This window comes from Leptodactylus fuscus, chromosome 8, assembly GCF_031893055.1.
Source record: "Leptodactylus fuscus isolate aLepFus1 chromosome 8, aLepFus1.hap2, whole genome shotgun sequence".
NCBI lineage: Eukaryota > Metazoa > Chordata > Amphibia > Anura > Leptodactylidae > Leptodactylus > Leptodactylus fuscus.
The window spans coordinates 94,303,624-94,329,270 of record NC_134272.1 but is presented as its reverse complement, the minus strand read 5'-3'; the positions used below and the strand labels follow the sequence as shown (position 1 = coordinate 94,329,270).

The 25,647-nt window shown below is 49.0% G+C and overlaps 1 protein-coding gene across 1 annotated transcript in view; it reads right to left on the bottom strand.

Moving 5' to 3' along the window:
* Window positions 1-57: 57 nt before the first annotated feature.
* Window positions 58-25,647, bottom strand: part of EPB41L5 (erythrocyte membrane protein band 4.1 like 5) — a 33,042-nt gene continuing 7,452 nt past the window's right edge. The window contains exons 2-26 of the mRNA XM_075284699.1: window positions 23,788-23,974; window positions 19,788-19,892; window positions 17,559-17,601; window positions 16,279-16,357; window positions 15,394-15,438; window positions 14,964-15,016; window positions 14,331-14,451; window positions 14,068-14,155; window positions 13,554-13,642; window positions 11,035-11,104; window positions 10,375-10,544; window positions 9,593-9,699; window positions 9,471-9,498; window positions 9,339-9,384; window positions 8,727-8,839; window positions 5,623-5,789; window positions 5,372-5,463; window positions 4,972-5,088; window positions 4,803-4,864; window positions 4,631-4,720; window positions 4,328-4,412; window positions 3,612-3,692; window positions 3,495-3,536; window positions 3,003-3,124; window positions 58-2,802 (exon numbers count right to left, since the gene is read on the bottom strand). Coding sequence (XP_075140800.1) covers window positions 2,745-2,802; window positions 3,003-3,124; window positions 3,495-3,536; window positions 3,612-3,692; window positions 4,328-4,412; window positions 4,631-4,720; window positions 4,803-4,864; window positions 4,972-5,088; window positions 5,372-5,463; window positions 5,623-5,789; window positions 8,727-8,839; window positions 9,339-9,384; window positions 9,471-9,498; window positions 9,593-9,699; window positions 10,375-10,544; window positions 11,035-11,104; window positions 13,554-13,642; window positions 14,068-14,155; window positions 14,331-14,451; window positions 14,964-15,016; window positions 15,394-15,438; window positions 16,279-16,357; window positions 17,559-17,601; window positions 19,788-19,892; window positions 23,788-23,967 — 2,253 coding nt within the window. The 5' untranslated portion in view covers window positions 23,968-23,974 and the 3' untranslated portion in view covers window positions 58-2,744. The remainder of the gene's footprint in view (window positions 2,803-3,002; window positions 3,125-3,494; window positions 3,537-3,611; window positions 3,693-4,327; window positions 4,413-4,630; window positions 4,721-4,802; window positions 4,865-4,971; window positions 5,089-5,371; window positions 5,464-5,622; window positions 5,790-8,726; window positions 8,840-9,338; window positions 9,385-9,470; window positions 9,499-9,592; window positions 9,700-10,374; window positions 10,545-11,034; window positions 11,105-13,553; window positions 13,643-14,067; window positions 14,156-14,330; window positions 14,452-14,963; window positions 15,017-15,393; window positions 15,439-16,278; window positions 16,358-17,558; window positions 17,602-19,787; window positions 19,893-23,787; window positions 23,975-25,647) is intronic.

Genomic DNA, 25,647 nt, shown 5'->3' with positions numbered 1-25,647 from the left:
CAAATCAGATTTTTCTCTTTTGTACTTTTATATTTGATGTAAAATAGAATAAAAATTTTCCCCAAAGATCTGTTCAGTACAAACCGGAGTCACGTTCAGGCGTCTACGAGGAATTGTTGCAAAAATAAAGAAAAAAATAAAATAAATTACTTTCTGATCTACAGCAAAATATCAAAAAGAGTAAAAATCCGGTTAGTGCGAAAAAAAGTAAAAAGAGTAGAAATATAGTCCGTGCGGTGACAGGGCGGGGCCTAACGTAACCCCACCCACAAGTGAAACCTACAAAGAAAGTCCATGAACATGGTCTGCTACTCCAGTCACAGCCAGAGCTGCATGCAACGTGACACTATTACATATCGGAGTATACTCCAGTCACAGCCACAGCTGCATTTACAATTCAGGTAACAGAAGTGGTCGCACTATAGAGAGGAGGGGGGGCAGTGGGCGCAGACATAAGATATAGCACATGGTAAGTAGGGCCCCCATTACAGACTGTGAGCGGGGCCCCGGAACTTGAAAACCATTTACCAGAATGCAATGAATCTGTAAACTCAGTGACTGGAGTAAAGGACACGGTTTTATCACTGTAAACGCAGCTTTGGCTGTGACTAGAGCAGAAGAGGACAAGGTGAGAATGAAACAGTAAAACTTCTGATAAATGTCTATGAAGCTGTGGAATCCAGTGATAAAGTGCCAGACTCTACCCTAGGGTTATACAGCGCGCCCCGGCTGGCAGTGCATGCTGGGAGTTGTAGTTCCCTGCATAGGAGAGGGGCCGATATCAGTGGTTATGTCAGAAGATACAAGTTACAATACAATGAACATTAAGTGTCAGTACATTTCCTGGAGCTGCAGCCACGGATAGGTCACCGCCCTCCCTGCGACCACAGAGCGCGGCGGCGGCGAGGACTGAACCACACGATGAGCCAGCGAGGGAGAGTCACATCACAAACATATCACTCAGATCATACCAATGCAAGATATCAGGTCCTATGCTCCAGTCACATCCAGAGCTGCACGCAAGCCTCCTATACCGTAAATGGAATGTGCGAATACAATCAACGGCAGCAATAGAGGTGGCCATACAGAAGAGACGTCCCTGCCGATTGGGGAGCGGATGGGGGAGGGGATCTGACAACACGCAGAAAAGAATGGTTGGCAAGCTGCCCATTACTTTAGGAAAAGACGTCAGACTGTCTGCTGACAGTGCCAGAGGTAAAACACAGCAGCGCGGTGCAACGTCCTGCACCCGGGGAGCCAACAAGAACAAGGGGTTGACTGCAGCTCTGGATGTGACTGGAGCAGAAACACAAGATCAGTGCAACTTGCAGCTTCAATTAAAATTCATAAAATCCATCAAAATAAACCTGATAAACCGTCCAAAACACAGAGACTTACTACAATCCTGGAAATCCTTTCCCTGGAGCCGCCGGGTTATTCTTCACCTGTACATGAATGTGTCCGCACTGCGTGACAATGTGTCAGCGTATTAAAGGGGCCTCATCATGTACAAGGTATTAATACCCATCGGGGGCTCCGCTCTGATCCTGCACCGTGTAGTCACAGGCCGCGGCTTCCCTGTGTGTCTCTCCTGCCTGTCCAGGAGGGGGCAGCATGTGGGGAGGGGGTCTCATGCTGCAGATACATGCAGGGGCTTCAGATACAACCTTGCAGAGAGTTCCCCTTTAACCTTGAGGTCATTGTGTGTCGTGGTGACCACATACAATAAATTTATTGGCAGCGCCGAGCTCTGACCGAGGAGAATAAAAGCCGTGAAAACAGGACAGCAGCAAAGACATGACACACTGGAACGCAGCTGCATCTCCAAACAGACAAAATCCAGACCAGGTCAGAGGGAACGTCGTGGCTACTTACAGGCATCAGCTGCTGGGGAACTACAACTCCCAGCATACTCCATTCAAGAAGAACAGAGCGAGTATGCATGCTGGGGGTTATAGTTCCACAATAGCTGCCTACCTCTACTCTAGTCACACCCAGATCTGCACCCACAACTGTCATCGACGTCATCCCGGCAGACCAACCCCACCCCACATTCTACATCACATCCAACAGTAAAATGCTGTACAGACAAGCAGCAGAGACCAAGAGAAGCTTACAATGCAGCTTTGGATGCGACTAGAGTAAAAAAGTAAAACTAACTCAGGACCAGAAGAACAAAGCACAAGAGCAAAACCTCCTGCACCAACACCCCATCCCCCCGGGGGGAAGCAGCCACCATGCTGGGTCTGGTTACCCTGCTCTTTGCAGCAGTCTCTCACTTTCCAGCCTCTCCTGGCCTTGATACTTTGTGTTACATCATTTTATCCGGATATAAAACAGATAAAGATAAAAAATAAAAAGTTAATGGAAAACAAAACCATAAAAAAAGCCCCGGCCTTGTGGGTGCAACGTGAGAGCGGGCTCAGGTGTGAACGATCACGTACAATCCCCAAGGAGGATCCTCCTGCACGAAGGAAACTGTTTCGTAACACGGCCATGACGCGGTTAAACATCATCATCGCTGGACTATAAAAACCGCAGCGAGATCAGAGCGTAAGGCAGAGCGGGAAGTCGCACACGGCGTCCGATACGCCGCCACATGACAACGTGACGGGGGAGGGGAGAGATTCCAGTGTATCAATAGCTTAAAGTGACGGATCTTCTTCTGGTCTGTCAGGAGATCTGTTCAGGCTCAGCGGCAGCTTCTTGGACTGATAACGCCGTCCCTTTAATGTCCCGTCTCCTCACAGCTCTGTGGTCAGCAGACAGCGGGGTCTGGTCACCTCCTCCGGGGTCACAGGGCTAGAAACCGAAGAATCACAGGGGTTAATAGAAGTCTGCAGCAGATTAGACTGTCACAGCGCCTCCCCTGTGCACAGGTTGTGTCTGGTATTGCAGCGCCATTCACTTCAATATTAGACTCGTCCCATGGGCAGGAGAGGCGCTGTCTCTGGAGGATAGCAACCATGCTAAACCTGGCAACGTAAAGCACCGGCTCTCACCTGGGGGCGGGGGCGACATTGAGGGGCTCCGCGGCAGCAGCTGGCGAGTCGGTCACATTGTTCAGGACTTTTGCTGGCAGGGTGGCCTCCGCTCCAAGGTGTCCGTTTGATGCAACGCCACTCTGAGAAGAACAAGAATTAGGAATCGGTGAGGTTGTGCGGGGGAGGGGAGGGCAGATGGGGTCAGACAAAAAGAGTTCCTGCCCTTGGCCAAAATGGCAGAAAGATACCAAAAAGTCCTTTGTGGGGTGCGGCTCCATTTACGTGTCTTATACTCTAGTCACATCCAGATCTGCAACACAGCAGAGCGACTTGTGCTTTGGGGCCCAGTGAGCGCGCTCTGTCGGCCGTCCTGCATACCGGGGTTAGTAGTGTGGACTGTGATGTAAAGCACATAGGAGGCCCCCCATGTACACGGCGGGGAGGGGGTGTATACAAGTGGGGCCGCCTGCAAAGAGTCACCCCAAAGAGATTGGCGACACCCGCACTTACTGGTATTAACCACCGGGGGGTGATAGACGTGTAGGACGGGACCTATGGAGAAGAAACAACACGTCAGCCCTGCCTGATAGATGGAAGAATAGCCGAAATCATCAGAGGCGGAGTTACCGGCGGGGGAGGGGTCTCTGTGAGGTCAATAAGGTTCTCGGTCAGCGATGCCAAAAGCAGGTCCAGGTCGTCGGTCACACTCTGCGGAGAGGAAGGGGCAACAGGTGAGGGCAGGTGTACAAAGCTACAGCCGGTGTAAGGTAAAAATGGCGGCTAGTGCCCCTCCCCCCCCCCCCCCCCCACAACCACTACACATACACACGCATACATATATACACATATACATATATACACATACACACGCATACATATATACACACACACACACGCATACATATATATATACACACACACACACACATACATATATATACACACACACACGCATACATATATATATATATATATATATATACACACACACACACACACACACATACATATATATACACACACACACGCATACATATATATATACACACGCATACATATATATACACACGCATACATATATACACATATACATATATACACATACACACGCATACATATACACACACACACATACACACGCATACATATATATACACACGCATACATATATATATACACACACACACACACGCATACATATATATACACACGCATACATATACACACGCATACATATATATATATATACACATACACACGCATACATATATATACACATACACACACACACATACACACACGCATACATACACATATATTGGGGGGTATTAAGATGGGGGTACCTTGATTTGTGAGGTTTCCTCCGGGGTCGGCGACATCGCCGAGTTCTCAACTTTTGACTCTTTCAGTTCCTGGGACTCGGAATTTCTGCAAAATAAAATCCCGGCGCACGACATGAAGATCTTTGGCTGATAACAGCGAGCGGTGCATGAGCGCGGCCTTTATAACAGCGGGGGGAGGGGGGGGGGATGCCCTGAGCTGCAGATAGGGGGCGCCAGGAGGTCACAGGTCAGAGATCCTGCACAGTAACATAATACAAGCCCCTGGTAATACGGGGGTCCGGGGGAGGGGTGGATATTACTCACGTCACCAAGGCTGCCTGCACCGGACTCTGCGGCGCCCCCTCCAGGCCTTCCTGCGCCAGTGATTGGTTATTGACTTTCACAGTGATACCTCTGTAAAGGAAGAAGCCGCCGTTACCTTGGGGAGGGGCTGATGGGGATCGGTGGGGGCGGGTGGTTATTGGCGGACACTTGCCTGGGAGACGTCTCCTCCGTGTTCGCAGTCATGTGACTGTAAGAGAGGATTTGGGGATCAATCTGTGAAGACACAAAGAGTCAGATAATGTGACCATCGCCCCAGGAATAGAACTCTAGTATGTCCTGTACTGACAGCAGGGGGCGCCACTGACACTGCATTAGCCCACCTTGTGTCCGGCCTCCACCTGGGCCTTCAGGATGTTGCTCTTTATATCGCCGGGCGGCCATGACGGGGCCTCCACCTTGTTATTCAGACATTTCTCCAGCAGTTTCACCGGGTCCTCCTGGGAGACAATAATGGGGGTTGTTATCAGCGGCCGTGGGTGGGGGGCAGGGAGTACCAGAGGAAGCCGCGGGGGCGGGGAGTATCAGAGGAAGCCGTGGGCGGGGGGCAGGGAGTACCAGAGGAAGCCGCAGGGGCGGGGAGTATCAGAGGAAGCCGCGGGCGGGGGGCAGGGAGTATACAGGAGTGGGGATGGGGGTAATGGAGGACAAAGTCATGTCCTGGTGGTATAATAACCCAAATCCTACACTCGGAGGAGACCCTACAACCCCCCTCCCCCATACCTGCTTGTTCACATTGATATTGAGTCGCATCTGCGGAATAGTCGCGGTTATGGCGTCCACGTTGTTCAGCCTCACGGTCGCATCTTCAAAGACTGAAACATAAAACTAGAGGATTAGATGGACCCAGGGCCGGCGGTAAAGTAAGTGCCCCCTAGTGAGACCCCTGAGCCACATCCCCCACGCTGAGGCCATCGCCATTGGTAGTCACCCAGCTTTCCCAGGCACAGGACAGAACTGGAGGTTTCGCTTACCTGGGGGGACGAGCGGCTGCGTTCCAGGCAATTCCTCGGAGCAGGGGTTGGAGAAGGCCAGGAGTCCGGTGTCCAGGCCGGGCCCGGGGCTCGCAGTCACCGGCAGCGCCAGGATCTCGTCCAGTTTCTTTTCCAGCAATTCCTGACTCTCCGTTAGACTGACAAAGCTGTGGAGGAGGCAGGAAAATCCTGAGACCCCATCCCCCGGCGCAGCGCTGCCCCCTACAGACCCACAGCCGGTGCTGGTGGCAGCGGTGGCGGCTTCTACTGTAAGATGTCCGCCCATAATGTCTTACATACACCTGTACCCATCCAGTAGCTGCTGAATGAATAGAATGCCAGGATGACAGTGAAGACTGACATACAGGCAGGTGCAGAGAGGACAACCCTCAGATGTACGGCGGCACGGCCTGATGTGAAGAACCAATTCCTCTAAGAACAATGGAGGTTTAACCATTTATTATCTGCTTCGTCTTCACACATGAGCCACCTAGTGGCCACACAAGCAGGAAAAAGAAAAAAAAAGAAAAATTTTACAGACCTTTGGAGACTGTTCAGTTAGAATCAGAGATGACGGAGCAGAAATCTGTATCCATAGAGGGAACCCTAGGGACGGATTCAGAGAGGGAACCCTAGGGACGGATTCAGGGGAGACATTTCATTGGTTACAGACGTCTTGTAACTGGAGCAGATCCTATTTGCCCGTGTCCCTCTGATAACACTTCCTGTCCTGTACAACGTCCTGCTCCAAAATACACATACAAGTGCGATTGTGATCGGCTGCCGTAAGCAGTTTCTACAGGACAGGGGCCAGGAAGAGTTAGCATAGGGACATCGCCAGACAGAACCAGGAGGGGAATCAGATTTAGAACATTTGTAGAAGATTTTCCTGGAATTCTTGGAATTTATTACACAAAGCAATAAAAAGCTGTTAACGTTATCATATGTTTTGCAATAAAGACGGGGGAGGGGCCGGAGAAGGACAACAGGGGGGGGGGGCGGGTGTAGATTACATCACCTAGATTATCCAGGGGCCCCCCCAACATTCCTGCGTCTCTTCCCTCCCCCGCTATTTACAGGGATAATGGCAACATTGTAATGACCTAAACATGAAATGTATCAAATCAATGGATCAGCAATAGCAGCCGGGTCTAGTCTATGAGTGACATCATCCAGTGGGCGGAGCTCGGAGTTCAGAGTCTATCTAGAAGTGACATCATCCAGTGGGCGGAGCTCGGAGTTCAGAGTCTATCTAGAAGTGACATCATCAGTTGAAGGGCGGAGTCTCCAGGACAGAAAACGCAGAGAATCTTCCATTACTGATCAGCTCTTTGTAGGATCCCTAGTAGCTGCGCGTCTTATAACTCCGTCATGGTCACCCGCGGGTCCAGACTGCGGAGCTCCATGGGTTTCCCGGCGTTCTTGGCGTTGTGCTGATGCACGTAGTGTGTGTAGCTTCTGTCGGCCAGCAGCGCGGAGGAGGAGGGCGGCTGCGGAGTCCGGTGGCCTCTGTCCTCCCGAGCAGCGCCCGGCGCTCCTGCAGGCCTGCGGTTGTGTTATGTAAGACTAAAGATTAATACGAATAAGAGGGGCGAAAAAACCGCAAGAGAAACCGGCAACCGAGAGGAAGCGAGGAAGAGGAGGAGGAGGAGAGCCAGCGATCACTGCTGCCTCCCCAAACAGAAAGGATCACTGGATCAGCAACGAGAGGAGATCAACCGGAACATGCAGCATTACACCAGATCCCTGATCACCAGATCACAGATTATTAGGAGCTGATCACAAGGTTAAAATCAGATTATTAGGATTTGATCACAAATTATTGATCATCAGATTAATGGGATCAGATCACCAGATTTAGATTATAAATCTGATCACTGCCGTCAGATTTCAGTCTATGGGATTAGATCACTGATCACAATGATCAGGTTGGTTATTTAGATCCCTGACTTGATCACAATTTACACTGGGACTGATCGCAGATCTCGGGATCTTCTATCAGGGCTGATTATTTCTGATCAATAACAGAACCTGATCCAAGTAATCAATGATGATGATTATTCAGACTGGATCCTGCGATTCCTGGGATTAGATTATTGGATTATGGATCACTTCCACCATTATTGATTAGCCACAAGAGGTTGTTCCAAATCCTAAACCCTCAGGCTACGGCGGCGATCAGATTCCCCGCAGCGATCGGGTCTCAGGTTTGTTCACAAAGGAGAAAGATGAAAAGAATCGAGTCCCAAAATCAGAAGTCAGAGCAGAGACGCGGCAGAGAGGAGCGATCACAGGGCACAAGCGGCTAATGATACCGATAGCAGAGATCACAGCTGATATCCGTATCCACAGGACCCGCCACCACCACCACCAGCAGAGGGCGCCACACACCGCAGGAGCAACGTCTGATTGGATACAAGGAAAGCAGCGCAGCAGAGACAGCGGCACAAAATATACTGACATTACAGCAAAGCCCTCGCACCCCTCCCCCACCCAGAGCAATCCGGGGAGCACAAGAGCGAAGAATAATCCCCCCCCCCCCCTCCCGAGCATCAGTTTGTTACAGTGTATCAGCGCAGGAATGTATCAGTCTGGAGTACGGGCCACAGGATGGTCTGGCCTGGATACAGATGTAACAGGACAAGCTCACAGCCCTAAGTGACCCCATTCACTGACAGCCAGCAGAGAGCTTATACCTGGCGACACATTGTAACAAACGTCTAGGAGAAGTCTGCGGAACATCTATATATAGTGTAACACTGTAGAAGGCTGGACATGTTCCCTTTAAGGTCTCACCCCCATAGCTGAGCTATATGGCCTAGTAGATTAGATACACGAATAATGGGGTTGTCCAGCACCCACCTCCCCCGCACAACAGGCAGCCGACCTTAAATCTAAGAAATAGGAGGGTTACACGATACACGGACAGTGACCGCACCTGGTCACATCACACTAGTCCTGACCGGGATATTCTGTACAACCCCTTTAAGGAGGACTTTAATATGCTAGCAGAGATCTCAGACACCCCAAAAACCAATCACACCCCAAAGACTTAAAGAGAATCCCGCGAGCTGAAGCGAACAAGAGACGAAAAACAGACAAACCATTTCTCCGGGTGACTGGAGCCAGGACTCTGGTGAAGGGACTCAACCTCAAAAGACCCCGACTTCAGGGGGAGCGCGGGCGGCTGGCGAGAGGACGGTCTCACGGGCCAAACCTGCAACACAGGCCAAGGGTTATTAGAGAGCAATACTCAGAGCTGCCGTATCTAATCCCATCCTGAGCGATACTGTCTACCGTATCTAATCCCATCCTGAGCGAGACTGTCTGCCGTATCTAATCCCATCCTGAGCGAGACTGTCTGCCGTATCTAATCCCATCCTGTGTCATACTGTCTGCCATATCTAATCTATCCTGTGTGATACTGTCTGCTGTATCTAATCCCATCGTGAGATACTGTCTGCTGTATCTAATCCTATCCTGTGTCATACTGTCTGCCGTATCTAATCCTATCCTGTGTGATACTGTCTGCCGTATCTAATCCCATCCTGTGAGATACAGTCTGCTGTATCTAATCCTATACGGTCTGCTGTATGTAATCCTATACGTTCTGCTGTATCTAATCCTATACGTTCTGCTGTATCTAATCCTATACATTCTGCTGTATCTAATCCTATACGTTCTGCTGTATCTAATCCTATCCTTAGGTCTCTCACCTGCTGAGCCCCATTGGGGTGATTCGCTAGTTCCGATCTTTCAGCGCTGAAGGCAACAAAGGAAAACAGACAGAATTAAAGAGGAGTCACATGACCGGCCGCAGCGCCTGAGGGGGCGGAGTCTGCACTTACTTGATCAGGTCGGGTCTCTGCGATTGGGCTGTGAATGGAAAGAAAGGTAAACGTAAGATTTTATCATTTCACAGCAGGCAGTAAAGCGACCTCGCCGTGTCCGCCATTGCTGCGCCACCTACCTCTGTTTAACAAGGTTCTCCGTGAGTAGCGTTTACTGGGCCTGCGCTCAAAGGACGACGAGCGCCGCGGTTTGCTGGATTTTGTCGTCTGGTATTCGGTTTTGCCGCTGTTAAGCCAAAAAAAATAAAAAATTAGAACACGAAGATCTCTGGGATGAAAGGGGAACGCAACCGGGCACAAGGAGCCATCGAGGACCCGAACAGAGAGTGACCGAAAATAGAAGTGATATCCTGCAGCTGCAGAGCCGTCACTTCACATAGGACTGCAGGTCACATCACCCGGGAGCGAGATCCAGAGGCCGCAGGCCCAGAACAGAGTCAGCTCTGCTATATCCGGCCGCATTGGTGAAGGTTTAGTCGCTTCACAAGTTCCATCTCTTACTCCAGTCACATCCAAAGCTTCACTCACAACATAAGAAGCTTCTGTATTACTCCCCAGGGGAGGAGATCCTCTAAACCAAGCAAGATTGTGACTGCAGCTCTGGGTGTGATTAGAGGACAAAGATTGTAACCTACATACTGAACATTGGGGCAAGACACCGAAAACATTGGGATCCAGATAGGACCCTGAATCGCCATGCCAGGGTCCGCCGCCCCAGGGTCTGGGTGTGACCCCCAGTATCCGCCGCCCCAGGGTCTGGCTGTGACCCCTTGCATTGCTGCACCATGTTGCCCCAGAATCTGGGTGTGACCTCCCCCCCCCCCCAGCAGGTATACTGAGGGCTGTATACACAATGCCTGGCACCTATGACCCTATAAACTGGTCTCTTTTGCAGCTTTACCTGTATCTGAATCGTGACCCCAGCCGTATAAATCCGGAGCGGCTGGAGCTTTTCTGCGTGGGTCCGCGGAGACGGAAGAAGGCGTGGTGCTCCACCGCACACTTCCACAGGTGCTTGCACGCCTTCGGATGCTCCATCTTAAATACAAACGTGTGTTCCTGCTCCTTGCCCTTTAAATAAGAAAGTCGCCATTATTCTAGGAGATCTGCGAGATCATCGCAGCGCCACTCACTGGTAACCTGGGGTATTACATCATCACGTGGCTCTTAAAAGGGGCAGACGTCTGAGACCAGAGCTGCGGATCGATACAAGGTTACTGCATAATGAAACGTTCCGACAACTTGTGATTTTCTGGCAGTTTTTGTGTCATTAAGAGGTTTTGTAATAACTTTATTCACACACTTTGTCTCCTTTCTGTGACATCCGACGAGTTTCGTTCTTCCCCTTGTTTCTGCCTCTCAGAATAATAAAGTTATTACAAAATGTATAAAGGACACAAAAACGGACAGAAAATCAAATGTTGTCGGAACATTCAGTGACACTTTAATATTGCGCCATCTAGTGGCCAAACAATAGAGATCGCAAACCCCCACTCCTCCCCCTCCCGGTTTATCTCGGTTCCTTCACCTCCACATAATCTGGGGTCTCCTCGCTCCTCACCTGCTCATCGTCTTCCACCACGACCAGCGTCAGCTTCGACTTCTTAAAGTCCAGACGAGTTATTTTGGGCCTGTAAGAGAAGATGGCGGAGAAGAATTATTCAGTCTTTATTAATATCTGGTCAGATTTACAGAAGAGACTCAAAAATCAGAATGGCTGCAGATATTTTGTAGCCCCCCTCCCCTCCCCCGATGGATTTTGCCCCTTTATATCCAAATCACTTTCCCTTTCATCACATTGTAGCAAGTCCTGAGATTCCTGCATGGAAAACAAACAAGACGGAAGAAAGTGTCCATCGTGTTTTCTACCTTATAGTCCCAGGTAGTGGCCGCAGGGGGGGGCAGTCTGGGGCAGTTATTCTACTACTGTTAATGGTCACTGCGGATGAGAACAACAGACTAATAACAGCAGTGTGAACGCGCCCCCAACACTGTAGTTACACAGCCCGGACTGCAGATGTTACAATGTATCAGGTGAGATGTAACAGTGTCAGGACACCGGATTGTGCAGGCTGGATACATTGTAACAACCCCTCAGATTGATTCATTCTGTGCAGGTTTCAGTCCCTGACGGTTCTAGACTGCGGAGATCTTGTTAGTCCAATAATCTGGATTAGATGCCGGACCACAGGAATTGTCACCGCAGATCCTGTAAGAGCCGGAAGCGAATAACTAAGGAATGAGTAATAAGGATTATTAACTCCTGGTTCTCTGTACCTGGTAGCGGGGCGGAGCGCCCCCGCCCTGCTCACACTGTTATCTGCACGCTCAGGTTACAAGACAATCTCTATGAGGACATATTTCACATTTTTTCTGCAGATGTTGCAATCGCCGCCATTCCTGGAGAATGTGTCACCAAACATAAGACAGAAACAGTCAGAACAGGGAGGGGGCAGGTGTGAGAAGGGCCGTACTGCCCCCTGGTGGTAGAACCTGGTATTACAAGCAGTCAGCAAAGTGCAACCGAGGGCAGAGACTGTAAAAAGGTGGTTGTAGAGGGAGGAGTGGACAGTTATGGGTTAATACCCTGGAGGTCTGCAGGGATTTACAGGTTAATAGCCGAGTCCTAGGTTACTACACTGACAAGCGAGATTTACTTTATATCAAGGTAGAGAAACCAACGTTTGAGTTTCAGAATCACCAGAGTGACGTGGCGCGTTGTCCGCTCCTCAGCGGTCATGTGACCTTCCAGTGTTTGCCCAGAAGACATCCGGGTGCGGGCAGGAGCCCATGGTAATGTCAGGGCGAGATAGTCAGTAGATGATTTATATATACATATACGGTATATCGCAGGGTAAGTAACGTGAAATACGGAGTCATGTCGGGATATGGTTACATCTATATACAGTGTCTATAGTACTGAGGAGGATACACCTGGATCACAGCCACAATATACATGGTAAGTACCAGGGGGTCGGAGGACACACACACCGGTCATCACTAACACACAATGTCCAATCTGTTGGTGGCCGCTTCAGACAAGTGAACAACAGAACGGAAGGACAAGTCACAGCTTTGCTGGTTTAGATACATCGAGATACAATTCTATAAGTATCTAATGATCAGACCGATCCGGACGGGCTGCAGAACAAAGGCTGGAAAGACACGGTCTAGAGAGGAGGAGGCGGCAGCGCAGTGACAGAACCACAACAGGCGGCACAGCGGCAGCACCACAACAGGCGGCACAGCGGCAGCACCACACAAGAGGCGGCACAACACAAGAGGCGGCACGGCGGCAGCACCACACAACAGGCGGCACACCAGCAGGACCACAACAGGCGGCAGAACCACACAAGAGGCGGCACAGCGGCAGCACCAAACAAGACGTGGCACAGCGGCAGGACCACATGGAAACAGAGGAGAATCTGAGCAGCCGCTTTGACTCTTTCACCTCCCTTGGGCCCCAGTAATGACACTTTAGGGTCTGAAGATTCCCCACAATATAACAAAACCCCCAGTAAGTGCTGGACACGTGGCCCAATCCCTATGAATATTCCCTGAGCGATTCTCGGCCGTTTATCTCAAGTTTCGCCCATTTTCTGGCTTTTGGAACATTTTAGGAGTTATTTTCATTGCACATTGTAAACCCTATCAGAGGCCTGGAATTGTTCGTCGTGTGAGGTCATCATGACTAATAAAGTTGTTGATGCGGTTCTGACTCTGGAATATCCGGATATACTTCGTACATGTGACAACACCTACAAATCATGAAACGAGATCAGTCTATTCACTTGTCAGACGGATGTTCCCGTATACAGAAGAGTCTCCTCTAGTGATATACAGAGGTCCGCTCTGCGGTCTGTACGCGCTCGGCCCCCGCCCGTCTCAGCCGCAGCCTCTCCCACAAAGAAAATTACATTTTAGGATGTCCGCCATCACCCTGGGGGCCCAACCCCCTCCCCTCCCATCCAAAATGGGGCCACATGAAGGTCGCCATCAGCATCATCCACCGGTCGCAATCCCAGAACTCTCTGCAGCCCAAAAACCCCAATAACGCCAAACCCTCCGCCTGAGACTCACCAGAAGAACAATCCGATCTTTGTGTTCCCTTCGAATACCAGCACTCCGGTCGGGGTCAGGCCGAGCTGATAGTCGTTGCCATCCCGAGCCTGTTCAGGACACAGCAGAAGGTGAATAGTCAGGACACTCGGGGGGCCCTCAGCACAACTCAGGGGCCACAACACTTTGTACCATCAATCCTGTTCTCCCACAATCCCTCACTTCCCAGGACTCTGCTACCTGCAAGGGGATGCTTTGTTTTCTATTCTATGAATAGAATACCAGTGTCACAGTGAAAACTGACACCTACAAGTTCTGAATCTCATCAGTATTTGGGTTCTATTCTCCTGCATGTAACACAATGGCACCAATCTGTTCAGGCTTGCTGGGTATTGTAGTTCCAGATCTCTAGTCTACGGATATATCTGTTATACAGCTGATATTACCATTTGTATCAGATCGGTCAGAATCCCTGCAGAGAGGAAGCAAGGACCCGGCGGTGGTGGCAGTAGCAGCTGTCACCGGCAGCGCTCACCTTCACAATGTGCATGTCCACTCCATACATCTCCAGCCACTTCGCTTTGTTCAGATAATTCGTTTCGGCCTCGGCGGGCATTTGACCCCTGGGGGAGAGAAATGGAGGATTCAACATCTCCCACAATGCAACGCAACAGCAGCTGAGCTTTAAAGAGCCAGTGAGCAGAAATTTTATGCAGCTTTGGATGTGACTGGAGTAGAAGACGTGAAGTGATGTGAATGGTGAGCGAAGGATTTGTAAGAGACGTCTCCAGCCGTTACCTGAACTCCTTCCATTTCTGTGTTATGGCGAGCTCCATCTCCTCCGTCTGTGTAGGGACAAAGCGAAATTCTGACACCAGGTCGGGGGTGTGCTCCAAAGGGTCAAAGTCTCCGAGCTCCCCTAAAGGGAAAAATAAAAGGTCACGGACCTCCAGGACCGGTCACTGAGGTGCAAGGGTCCCCGACCCCTCATGCTGACCCACTAGACCCCAATATGGCCCACTGGCAGCCTATAGGTACCCTTTATTTGGCCCCTATTAACCCACGGGCCCCCAGTACGCCCAGAGTCTGCAGTGCGGGAGGCCAGGCTACATGTGATGATAGATGAAGGGTTAATACAGGATTCCTCTGGAAATATCAGGTCTCCCGGCAGCCAGCACCAATTCTGCTAAATCCGGATTAACATCCCATCTCGTCTCAATACAATCTCCTTATGAGCCGAGCAGCCAGACAGGGGGCTTACCGGCCAAACCGCGGCCCGAGCTGCCATTCCCGGCACTAGTCGCCGCACCTCCAGGCGTGCCGACCAAAGGCGAGGGCTCTATAGGTGCTACCCCATGCCCATGTGCAGCCATGCCAGGAGCGGGGTCACATGGAGAATAGAGGAGGGGTAACGGTAATAAGCCCCCTTACCTTGGAGCGAGTACGCCGCTAACTGCACAGCAGTGTCAAATGGGCACTCCAACCTGGAAGACAGAACGTGTGAACGACATCAGGACAAGGTCACATGCAGCTCCTCCGTTATTACAGGGGCAGCCAGGTATTACAGTGCACCCGGCCCTTTAAGAAAAACCATCCATAAAGGGTTAACATCATCTGGACGAACCGACCACAGTCAGCGATACCGTGCAGGCCAAAGAGCAGGTCTGACCAAACTGTAGGGACCGGGCCAACACCCCTATTAGTCAGGAGTATCAGACAGCGGAACGTCCCTCTATTAGCTCTGCCTGGAAACCAATCACATTCTGATCTAACCCTGCAGGTAACGGGCTGTGCAGACTCTGTCCTCGCACCCTTAGAATTGACTTTCTTACTTTACAAGCTCATTCTCAGGATCACTTACTTTCCACTTAGAATATCTTGTTTCAGCTGCAGAACAAACAAATATCTGTAAGAATCAAGAAAAAATAAAAATGATGAGAGAAATTCCCCAAATATGATGGACTCAACCTGGACGTACCGAGAAGGAAGAGTCTCTGCTGTATCTAATCCTATCACATGAGATACTGTATCTAATCCTATCCTGTGTGATACTGTGTACTGAGCTGTGTATCTAATCCTATCCTGTGTGATACTGTATACTGAGCTGTATCTAATCCTATCCTGTGTGATACTGTGTACTGAGCTGTGTATCTAATCCTATCCTGTGTGATACTGTGTACTAAGCTGTGTATCTAATCCTATCCTGTGTGATACTGTATACTGAGCTGTGTATCTAATCCTATCCTGTGTGATACTGTATACTGAGCTGTGTATCTAATCCTATCCTGTGTGATACTGTGTACTAAGCTGTGTATCTAATCCTATCCTGTGTGATACTGTATACTGAGCTGTGTATCTAATCCTATCCTGTGTGATACTGCATACTGAGCTGTGTATCTAATCCTATCCTGTGTGATACTGTGTACTGAGCTGTGTATCTAATCCTATCCTGTGTGATACTGTATACTGAGCTGTGTATCTAATCCTATCCTGTGTGATACTGTATACTGAGCTGTGTATCTAATCCTATCCTGTGTGATACTGTGTACTAAGCTCTGTATCTAATCCTATCCTGTGTGATACTGTATACTGAGCTGTGTATCTAATCCTATCCTGTGTGATACTGTATACTGAGCTGTATCTAATCCTATCCTGTGTGATACTGTATACTGAGCTGTGTATCTAATCCTATCCCGTGTGATACTGTATCTGAGCTGTGTATCTAAGCCCCTGGTGTGGCACTGACCTGGTGAGCTCTTCGCGCAGGTTGTTGGGCTCGGACGAGTAGAACTTCACCCTCATGTGTAGACAGTATGGCGGTCCGACTGCAGAGAAACATCAAGTGTCAGGTTTATCTAATGTATCCGGACCGGAGCGCTAACCTGGATTCGCTTCGTGTCAACATCGCGGCCTCCACAATTATACAATTAAATCAGACACCGCAGATTAATCCCGTGTTATTAAGTTTTACTGCTGCGCGGCGGCGGCGAAGGAAAGGGGGAGGGGGTGCGGACTGCAAAAGTTTCATCCTTAAAGGGGAACTCAAACCCACAAGAATAGACTTTTACCGCATCGTCCACCAACTATTCTCTAATCACATCCAGATCAGCCCTCGAGGCGGCGAGTCCTCACCAGGGCGGTCACTCTGCTTGACGGTCAGGTTTATATCAGCGCAGTCTACACAGATACGCGCGCACTACAAGTCTCACAATAACCAGGCAGCCGAGCGCGCTCTGCACTAGCGCTCCCCATCCTGCGGCGGACTACAACTCCCAGGATCCGCAGTGCAGGAATGATGAGACTTGTAGTTCTGCACCGTCCAGAGAGTCGCAGGTTGGAGATCCCAGTGCACAGGAGCAGGACTGCAGCCTGAGACCAGCCAGGAGGTCGCTGCAGCTCTGGAGGGGACTAGAGTAGAAGGTATTAATTATTATTAGGAAATTCTAATCAGAAACGTTCCGACCTTCAGTAAAATATTCAGCGGCTTCATGACATGGCCGATAACCAGGCTGGGGTCATGTGACCGGCCGGGGACATCTCGCTGCGATGGCGACCTCGGCTGCTCTCTAATTTCAGGCATCACAGAATTCGGAATGCAGAACGCCCTTCACCCAATTAAGTCATTTTATACGGATGTGACCAATAATTGTGCTCAGCGAGCATGGCATTCCAGGCCCCCTCCCCCGCACCAAGGTGGCAGAGCTGACAATTTACTGTGCTGGGCGCCCCGCCGGGCCGGCAACACTGCGGCATAAGGACCAGACAGGATTACGTCAGGGCCACGGTCTCAGCTCTTAAAGGGGACAGGGCGGTGACGAGACTTTGTGTCGTGTGCCCCGCTCTTCATCCATTCTGCAGGGTGACCGATGTCAGGGGGCAGAATCTGGGCCCATCCACTGGGATAAGGAGACTGCTGCCCCAGGGGTGGAACGCAAAGCTCTGGGACCCCCATGTAAAATCTGGAACAGCCCCCCCCCCCTGCACTGGGGACAAGTTCCCTATAACTGTAGGGGGCGCTGTACTTACTCTTCACCTGCTTTTTGATGCTCTTGGTGGTATCCAGCCAGTGCTGAGGACAGAGGGAGAAGAAGGGTTAATACGTAGTCCATTTATTACAATCTTACGAGACTATTACACAGAAGGTTAAAGCCCCATTTCTAGCCGAGCCCCCCCAAAACGTCACCAGGCGAAACCTGCAGGGGGGGAGGGGGGAGACCTCTGATAGAAGACATAAGAGCGCTCCATCAGAGATAGTGCACAGGGGGGTAACATGGGTCAACTATCTAGCTGGTGCACAGCCACGCCAATATACTGCCCCAGATGGCGCTCCGGCCCCCTGCGGACAGATTGGGGGAGCTGCACAAGTGTCGCTCGCTGTGTCGGACACGTCATCACCTCTCAGATCCATCACAATCAGGAAGCCATTAGTTTATCTTTATGAGTCTGTTATCTCCATCAGCAGATACAGGACAGGCAGGCGCTGCAACCACAGGGGGCGCCCTAGAGACTGCAGATGTAGCAGAGCCGGGTTTATCTCTTACTGTCTGCCTTCCTGCACTGGGTGCAGATAAGCGGCCACACACTCACATAGGGAGCGATCACCTGACAGCGATGCCTCCCACCCATCCCCCAACACACCCGCACACTCTGCTCAGCCAAGTGTTCCAGTGCTCTGAATGGGCCAAGAATACTCAGCGGCCCCTGAGAAAATCCAGGGATTGCACTATTAACAGATATGGCAAAGAGCACAGACATATGGCGGATTAGCAGAAGTTCTGGATAACTAGACTATACACATTACCTTCTGCCGCACCACAATGGTGCACTATTATATCCTGTATTATACCAGCATGGTGCACTATTATACCCTGTATTATACCAGCATGGTGCACTATTATATCCTGTATTATACCAGCATGGTGCACTATTATATCCTGTATTATACCAGTATGGTGCACTATTATATCCTGTATTATACCAGCATGGTGCACTATTATATCCTGTATTATACCAGTATAGTGCACTATTATATCCTGTATTATACCAGTATAGTGCACTATTATATCCTGTATTATACCAGCATGGTGCACTATTATATCCTGTATTATACCAGTATAGTGCACTATTATATCCTGTATTATACCAGTATAGTGCACTATTATATCCTGTATTATACCAGCATGGTGCACTATTATATCCTGTATTATACCAGTATGGTGCACTATTATACCCTGTATAATACCAGTATGGTGCACTATTATATCCTGTATTATACCAGTATGGTGCACTATTATACCCTGTATTATACCAGCATGGTGCACTATTATATCCTGTATTATACCAGCATGGTGCACTATTATATCCTGTATTATACCAGCATGGTGCACTATTATATCCTGTATTATACCAGTATAGTGCACTATTATATCCTGTATTATACCAGTATAGTGCACTATTATATCCTGTATTATACCAGCATGGTGCACTATTATATCCTGTATTATACCAGTATAGTGCACTATTATATCCTGTATTATACCAGTATAGTGCACTATTATATCCTGTATTATACCAGCATGGTGCACTATTATATCCTGTATTATACCAGTATGGTGCACTATTATACCCTGTATAATACCAGTATGGTGCACTATTATATCCTGTATTATACCAGTATGGTGCACTATTATACCCTGTATTATACCAGCATGGTGCACTATTATATCCTGTATTATACCAGTATGGTGCACTTCTCTAATATACTGATATGCTGCACTATTGGAATAAATTCACATGCAGCAGATTTGGTGCAGAAATCCCTGCAGCTGCTGTAGAAACAATCTTAGAGGCACAGAATGGAGTTTCAGTCTCTGCAGTATCTGCGATGTGTGAACATCCTCTTACTGTGGTATTTGGTGACACTTTACACTTTTTATTGTCACGCTTCTCCATTGCGCACACACAGCTCTGCTTCATCTACCTGAACTTAACCCTGTCCTGCCCCATTATTGGCCATTACTGACAGTAAGATCCCCCAGGAGGGGGAGGAGGAGGAGGACCCTGCACCCATCTGTGCCTGTCTCCGGGCAGCCCAGGAATGTGGAGGAGACGAAAGAAAACAGGCGAGAAGATGAAGAAAACCAGCCGGAGCCGACACAGCCCGACCCCCCCACCAGGGCCTGGCACAGGAGAGCCGGGGATATAGCAAGTCACACAGGGATTACCCCAATACCCCAGCGACCCCCCCCCCCTTACCGGCACTTGGGCTGAATCCATGAACTGTAACCCAAAGTAATCCTTCTCGATCAGGTCCAGGTGATACATGATCTGCTCAAACAGCTCCTGACCTTTGGCTTTTTTCTAAAACAAAACAGAAAAAAAAAAGTTAACCCTTTGAGGAAAGTTAGTTATTGTAAAACATCTGCACTACAAGTCCCAGCAATAGCCCTGTCCCGTACACCAGAGATGGCAGGAGGCAGATTCCATAAAACATCTCTAATACCCCAGAGAGGAAGGACATTACTAGTCATCCCCTGACAGTGACCGGTACAACGGGAGAGGGGGCCTTGTCCCAAGGGCTTGCAATCTATGAGGGAAGGGCCATATGTCACCCAGCTTTCCCAGATGTTCTAGCCAAGCCTCCAACCCTTCGTGTGGGTTCAGTTCTGGATCAGGTCCGACCGCTCCTTGTGTGTCTAAGGAAGTTTCTGACATTCCTTCCATAACACTTAAGATCCCCAGTGAAGGGGCCGGAGAATGTGGCCGGACGGGTTTATGAGTCCAGGACACTGGTCAGGGCTGTGAATGAGCAGGAATGTGGTGGAGACCCCGGGCAGGGGGGCAGGGCAGGGGGCGCCTCAGCAGGATCGGCACGGTCTGGGCAATGGCTGAAAAGACTCTTTGTGTCTCCTAATGAGATGAGCCGGGGCCATTGTCCAGGACTTGGGGGCCACAGCGCACCCCGACAAGTCACCAACAAAAATATTGACACAAGCGAGACACAAACAACTCCAGGCTCGGATACACGGCATCACACAGGAGGGGATTAGATACAGGGACCCAACAGACAGTATCACACAATAGGATTAGATACATATCACACGATGGGATTGGATACAGCAGCTCCACAGACATTATCACAGGATAAGCTTAGCACCTGCTGGGACTTGTAGTGTCACGTCGTCATCTACAGATTGGAAAACACTTTCTACATTTTTTTAAATTATTTTTTTCCCCATAAATAAAAGGTTTCATAGAGTTTCTCTTTAGGTTTTCTGGCTGCAGTGTAAAGCATGGCGGTCGTCCTCCTGATGCTGCCTCCAGTCCAGGCTGTTATTCGTTTCCTCAGAGCTGCAGCTTTGTTACAGTTTCAGGTTATTCCTCCATGTTGCCGGTGGTGTCCCGGGCACAACCTCTGCTGGGGAATATTTAACCCAGGCCATGAGACAACACCTCCTGTCACACAATACAACTCTGCTCTTTATGGTAATATGACATGACCCCAACTGAACATGGCAGCAGACGAGGGGGCAGCTGTGTGAGGGGTGGGATATCTGCGCCCCCTCCCAGGACGCCACAAAACAAAGGTTCATTGGAAAGTTTCCATTCACTTGCACCAAGCAGAGATCTTAGAAACCGAGAGGAAACAAGACAAGTAACTATAAGACACAAAGCTGCAGCCTTCTAATAAAGCCATACTATAGATGTCGGCCCCCCCCCCCCTTACCTATCATGTGTCATTACTGGTGTATTACATGGCAGAGGGTCCCGAGCCCCCCCACTTCTCAGCCATTAATACCACAGCGCCCCCTAGATCTGCCCTCATAGAACTAGTCTCCCTGGTCACATGACCGGAGCCTGTGATACATTGTAACATTGTATATCTTATCATAGACATCATTAAGCTTTATCCTGTTCTGATTATTGATTGTAGTTCTAGTATTTGTCGGTTACTGTATATCTTATCGGCCTGAAGAAGACGCCGCCTGGTGTCGAAACGTGTCGCTGTTTTCAGCTGTTGTTCATGTCCTTGGAGCAATAAAGCAGAACCAATTCATCTTAACCTTGCACATCGTTGTTTTTATTTTCCAGTTTATTACGGGTTTTGCTGCCATTAGCGCTGTCAGTTCCCGGTGTTTCTATATTTCCTTTGCATTTTGCATCACCAGCCATCGTGCAGGACGGTGTCCGGGGAAGAGCTGCAATCGGCCCAGTGGGCTCCTGACCGGGGTCTTCTATTACCACCAGGCGGGTGCCAGGTCGCCATTACTGAACTTCTCTCATCATAGACATTCCACACATTGTATCCATCATCAGCCAGGAAGAGTCACCTGAGGACACGGTGTCCTGTATACAGGCGTTATACAGCTCCGCAGGCTCCAGACAACAGCCAGGGATACAGGTCAGCACCCAGCTTTCCCAGGTGCAGAGCACAGATGAGTCAGGTCTCCTCAAGGCTGAATGTGAGAGGCGTCTCCGGCTCTGCCAGGACACAAATGTCAGCAAGGAAAGAAAACAGACAGAACTGGTTAGACGGCAGAACCGGCGGCTCAAGGAGAAAACCGGAGGAGCCACATGGCGGGAAGTGACCGATCTCAGCATGGCGATATAAGAACGCAGAAGTGTTATAGGAGGAGCGGCCGATATCGGTCACATCTTATTACAGTATATAGTGATATAAGAGGAGCGGCTGATATCAGTCACATCTTATTACAGGACAGTATATAGTGATATAAGGGGAGCGGCCGATATCAGTCACATCTTATTACAGTATATAGTGATATAAGAGGAGCGGCTGATATCAGTCACATCTTATTACAGTACAGTATATAGTGATATAAGGGGAGCGGCCGATATCAGTCACATGTTATTACAGTACAGTATATAGTGATATAAGAGGAGCGGCCGATATCAGTCACATGTTATTACAGTACAGTATATAGTGATATAAGAGGAGCGGCCGATATCAGTCACATGTTATTACAGTACAGTATATAGTGATATAAGAGGAGCGGCGGATATCAGTCACATCTTATTACAGGACAGTATATAGTGATATAAGGGGAGCGGCTGATATCAGTCACATCTTATTACAGGACAGTATATAGTGATATAAGGGGAGCGGCTGATATCAGTCACATCTTATTACAGTACAGTATACAGTGATATAAGAGGAGCGGCGGATATCAGTCACATCTTATTACAGGACAGTATATAGTGATATAAGGGGAGCGGCCGATATCAGTCACATCTTATTACAGTATATAGTGATATAAGAGGAGCGGCTGATATCAGTCACATCTTATTACAGGACAGTATATAGTGATATAAGGGGAGCGGCCGATATCAGTCACATCTTATTACAGTACAGTATATAGTGATATAAGAGGAGCGGCCGATATCAGTCACATCTTATTACAGTATATAGTGATATAAGAGGAGCGGCTGATATCAGTCACATCTTATTACAGGACAGTATATAGTGATATAAGGGGAGCGGCTGATATCAGTCACATCTTATTACAGTACAGTATATAGTGATATAAGAGGAGCGGCCGATATCAGTCACATCTTATTACAGTACAGTATATAGTGATATAAGAGGAGCGGCTGATATCAGTCACATCATATTACAGTACAGTATATAGTGATATAAGAGGAGGGGCTGATATCAGTCACATCTTATTACAGTACAGTATATAGTGATATAAGAGGAGCGGCTGATATCAGTCACATCTTATTACAGTACAGTATATAGTGATATAAGAGGAGCGGCTGATATCAGTCACATCATATTACAGTACAGTATATAGTGATATAAGAGGAGGGGCTGATATCAGTCACATCTTATTACAGCACAGTATATAGTGATATAAGAGGAGCGACTGATATCAGTCACATCATATTACAGTACAGTATATAGTGATATAAGAGGAGCGGCTGATATCAGTCACATCTTATTACAGTACAGTATATAGTGATATAAGAGGAGCGGCTGATATCAGTCACATCTTATTACAGTACAGTATATAGTGATATAAGAGGAGCGGCTGATATCAGTCACATCTTATTACAGCACAGTATATAGTGATATAAGAGGAGCGGCTGATATCAGTCACATCACATTACAGATCATATTACAGTACAGTATATAGTGATATAAGGGGAGCGGCTGATATCAGTCACATCTTATTACAGCGCAGTATATAGGGATATATCAGTCACATCACATGACCACACAGATGACATCACTCACCGGCAGGTCCACACTGACGTCACTCCCATCCAGAAGAGAGACTCTGCAGGTGATAATGGAGCGGGCGTCCCCGGCAGCTGGTATGTGGGTGATGGCTCTCTGCGCTTCCCGTAGACGTTCCTTCTCAGCATGCCGGCGCATGGACCGGCGCCCAAGCGTTCGCCGGAAAAAACTCAACATCTTCTGACTGCAGAAAAGAAACGTCAGAAAAAACAAAATTTAGAAAAATAAATGAAAAATAAGTGAAAAATCTTCAGAGGTTTCTATAAGTGACGGCGACACAATCACCACAACGACCAGAGGCACGACTGAGTAGGAGCGGGCGCAACGACCGGGACTAGAGAGTCTGACATCGCCCGCTGGGTGAGAGATCGGCAGAAACCAGTGACTCATCCACAGAGACAAACCTGGAGAGAAGACTATGCTAATGAGAGGCCTCTGCCCAAACACGAACTATGACATCATCAGTACACCGGCAGGTGAGGGACACGGCCCCCAGGGGGCGACACTGCGGGACTACTGCTCCCAGCAGACTGACACAGCAATGACACGGGGGCTCCAGCTCTGACGCTCCCCCATGCTTTACATTACAGCTCTGCTTACTCAGCACAAGATCACCAGGAGGTAGTGAAGGACTCTCCATAGACGTCACTACAACTCCCAGCAGGAGCCTGCACAGAACGGGGCACAGGTGAACACAAGCTATTCCTCTCTGGTATCAGCCACTAGTGAACACAAGCTATTCCTCTCTGGTATCAGTCACTAGTGATCACAAGCTATTCCTCTCCGGTATCAGCCACTAGTGATCACAAGCTATTCCTCTCTGGTATCAGCCACTAGTGATCACAGGCTATTCCTCTCTGGTATCAGCCACTAGTGAACACAAGCTATTCCTCTCTGGTATCAGCCATTAGTGATCACAGGCTATTCCTCTCTGGTATCAGCCACTAGTGATCACAAGCTATTCCTCTCTGGTATCAGCCACTAGTGATCACCGGCTATTCCTCTCTGGTATCAGCCACTAGTGATCACAAGCTATTCCTCTCCGGTATCAGCCACTAGTGATCACAAGCTATTCCTCTCCGGTATCAGTCACTAGTGATCACAGGCTATTCCTCTCTGGTATCAGCCACTAGTGATCACAGGCTATTCCTCTCTGGTATCAGCCACTAGTGATCACAGGCTATTCCTCTCTGGTATCAGCCACTAGTGATCACAAGCTATTCCTCTCTGGTATCAGCCACTAGTGATCACAGGCTATTCCTCTCTGGTATCAGCCACTAGTGATCACAGGCTATTCCTCTCTGGTATCAGTCACTAGTGATCACAGGCTATTCCTCTCTGGTATCAGCCACTAGTGATCACAGGCTATTCCTCTCTGGTATCAGCCACTAGTGATCACAGGCTATTCCTCTCTGGTATCAGCCACTAGTGATCACAGGCTATTCCTCTCTGGTATCAGCCACTAGTGATCACAGGCTATTCCTCTCTGGTATCAGCCACTAGTGATCACAGGCTATTCCTCTCTGGTATCAGTCACTAGTGATCACAGGCTATTCCTCTCTGGTATCAGCCACTAGTGATCACAGGCTATTCCTCTCTGGTATCAGCCACTAGTGATCACAGGCTATTCCTCTCTGGTATCAGCCACTAGTGATCACAGGCTATTCCTCTCTGGTATCAGCCACTAGTGATCACAAGCTATTCCTCTCTGGTATCAGCCACTAGTGATCACAGGCTATTCCTCTCTGGTATCAGCCACTAGTGAACACAAGCTATTCCTCTCTGGTATCAGCCACTAGTGATCACAAGCTATTCCTCTCTGGTATCAGCCACTAGTGATCACAAGCTATTCCTCTC